The 2500-nt window shown below is 39.6% G+C and overlaps 1 protein-coding gene across 1 annotated transcript in view; it reads left to right on the top strand.

Annotated features, from left to right (window-relative positions):
• The window catches only part of LOC119595944 (adhesive plaque matrix protein-like), a 1753-nt gene extending 387 nt beyond the window's left edge, over nt 1-1366 (top strand). The window contains exons 2-3 of the mRNA XM_037945110.1: nt 106-624; nt 947-1366. Of these exons, the coding sequence (XP_037801038.1) occupies nt 106-624; nt 947-1225 (798 nt within the window). The 3' untranslated portion in view covers nt 1226-1366. The remainder of the gene's footprint in view (nt 1-105; nt 625-946) is intronic.
• Nucleotides 1367-2500: the final 1134 nt, after the last annotated feature.

The following is a 2500-nucleotide window of genomic DNA, read 5'->3' as shown; positions in this document are numbered from 1 at the left end:
GAATTTGAATCCCATAGTCTGTTATTAACCAAATTAATGGGACACTGATAGATGATTTTGCTGATCTCTAACGTCACTTCTGTATATCTTACCACATCCTGACAGATCCTCGCGAGCCTCTGTTTCCTGGCGGTTTCGCTCGCCGTTCCCGATCGGCTTGGTGGGCATCATAACCACCCTCCGCATGCCCACCCGCCACCACCACATAGGCCTCTTACGTATGTGCCCCCCACCAAAGCCCCGCCCTACACTACTGCCCCTACCCCATCCTACTTGCCCTACACCACTGCCCCTACCCCAACCTACCGGCCCTACACCACTGCCCCTACCCCAACCTACCGGCTCTACACCACTGCCCCTACCCCAACCTACCGGCCCTACACCACTGCCCCTACCACAACCTACCGGCCCTACACCACTGCCCCTACCCCAACCTACCGGCCCTACACCACTGCCCCTCCCCAACCACCGGCCCTACACCACTGCCCCTCCCCCAACCTACCGGCCCTACACCACTGCCCCTCCCCCAACATACCTGCCCCCCACACCCCAAAACCACCAACATACTTGCCCACCACAACTACCAGGACCCCATCCTATACATATGGGCGAACAACAACAACAGTAAGTAAATAAAAATGCATTGCACAAAAAAGCCTGTTGCTGCTCTTATTCTCAATATTAGTAGTCATTATTGCTGTTGTTATCGTTATCATTAACATATGAATATTCTTAGCACTATGTTTGCTGTCACTTATTGTTTTTGTTTTGTTGTTATTAACATAATTAGGTAATTATTATCCATATCATTATTATCTATATCATTATCGTCTATGTAATTATCATCTATATAATCATTGTTGATGGTGATTATCAGATTCCATAGACAACAGAACTGTCAAGTGATTGGAAACCAGTGTAAAATCCGTACGTCCCTTACCCACAGAAGCCGAAGTACTGGTTCGAGTGGACAGTAAACGACCATTATTCCGGTAACGAATATAACATGAAGGAACACCGTGACGGAGAAAAGACCGAGGGATTCTACAACGTTTTACTTCCTGACACGCGAGTCCAGAGAGTCACTTACACTGTCGACGGCGACTCCGGTTTCGTGGCTGAAGTTACTTACGAAGGAGAGGCGAAGGAACCCACACATGGACACGCTTATCTGCCTCCTACACCTCCTCCTTCCATCTATGGCGCTCCTCATTATTCTCGATAAGCTTCTCTCAATTATTTATTACTTAATATTCTAGCCTTAGCAAAAGTAACATATGAATGGCAGACTAACAATCATCAATGATTTTCTGATGTGACTAAAGAGCTGAAATAAAGTAATTGGCAGCTTAAAGCCATATGTACATATATGTATATATATAAGTATATATTATATATATACATATATACGCACACACATACATATGCATATATATATATATATATATATATATATGTGCATATATGTATATATGCATAAGTATACATATACGTATGTATATGTATCTTCTTTTAACGGTAGGTTCATGTCTGCGCCGCCGTGGTCACAGCATGATACTTAATTGTAGTTTTCATGTTGTGATGCTCTTGGAGTGAGTACGTGGTAGGGTCCCCAGTTCCTTTCCACGGAGAGTGCCGGTGGTACCTTTTTAGGTAATCATTCTCTCTATTTATCCGGGCTTTGGGACCAGCACTTGAATTCGGCTGGTTTGGCCACCCAGTGGCTAGGTAGGCAATCAAGGTGAAGTTCCTTGCCCAAGGGAACTACGCGGCGGTCGGTGACTCGAACCCTCGAATTCAGATTGCCGTCGTGACAGTCTTGAGTCCGACGCTCTAACCATTCGGCCACCGCGGTCTTATGTATATGTATATATATGTGTATATATAGTATGTATGTATGTGTATATATACTTATATGTAAATATGTATTTGTAGATATTATGTATGTATGTACATATATGCATTTTAAATGATAATCTGTTACTAGCCACATGTGTGTAATGTACTTACATACAGTATATATATACATACATATGTATATACATGTGTGTGTGCATATATATGTATATATATTGTCACATTTTCAATAAATCTAGTTTTTGCATTGTGGATTTTTCTACCATATTTATGTGTAATGTGTTTATGCATATATGCACATATATATTACATATGTGTAAATATATATGCATATATATGTATATGTGTATGTATATAAACACACACACACACACACACCAACATATTATATATATATATATATATATATATATAATAATATATATATTGTTGTGTGTGTGTGTGTGTGTGTTGTGTGTGTGTGTGTTGTGTGTGTGAATACTATATGTGGTAGTATGTATGCCGGGTCAACCTCTCGGGATGACATTTTTGGGGTGTTTATATTATATAATAATATATATATATATTATATATATATATATTATATTATTTAATATTTAATATAAATTTTTATATTAAATAAAATAAATAAAAAAAATAAAAA

The sequence above is a fragment of the Penaeus monodon genome, chromosome 3 (genome assembly GCF_015228065.2).
Source record: "Penaeus monodon isolate SGIC_2016 chromosome 3, NSTDA_Pmon_1, whole genome shotgun sequence".
NCBI classification, from domain to species: Eukaryota; Metazoa; Arthropoda; class Malacostraca; order Decapoda; family Penaeidae; genus Penaeus; species Penaeus monodon.
Note: the sequence above shows the minus strand (reverse complement) of the source record. Positions and strands in the feature narration are given on the sequence as shown.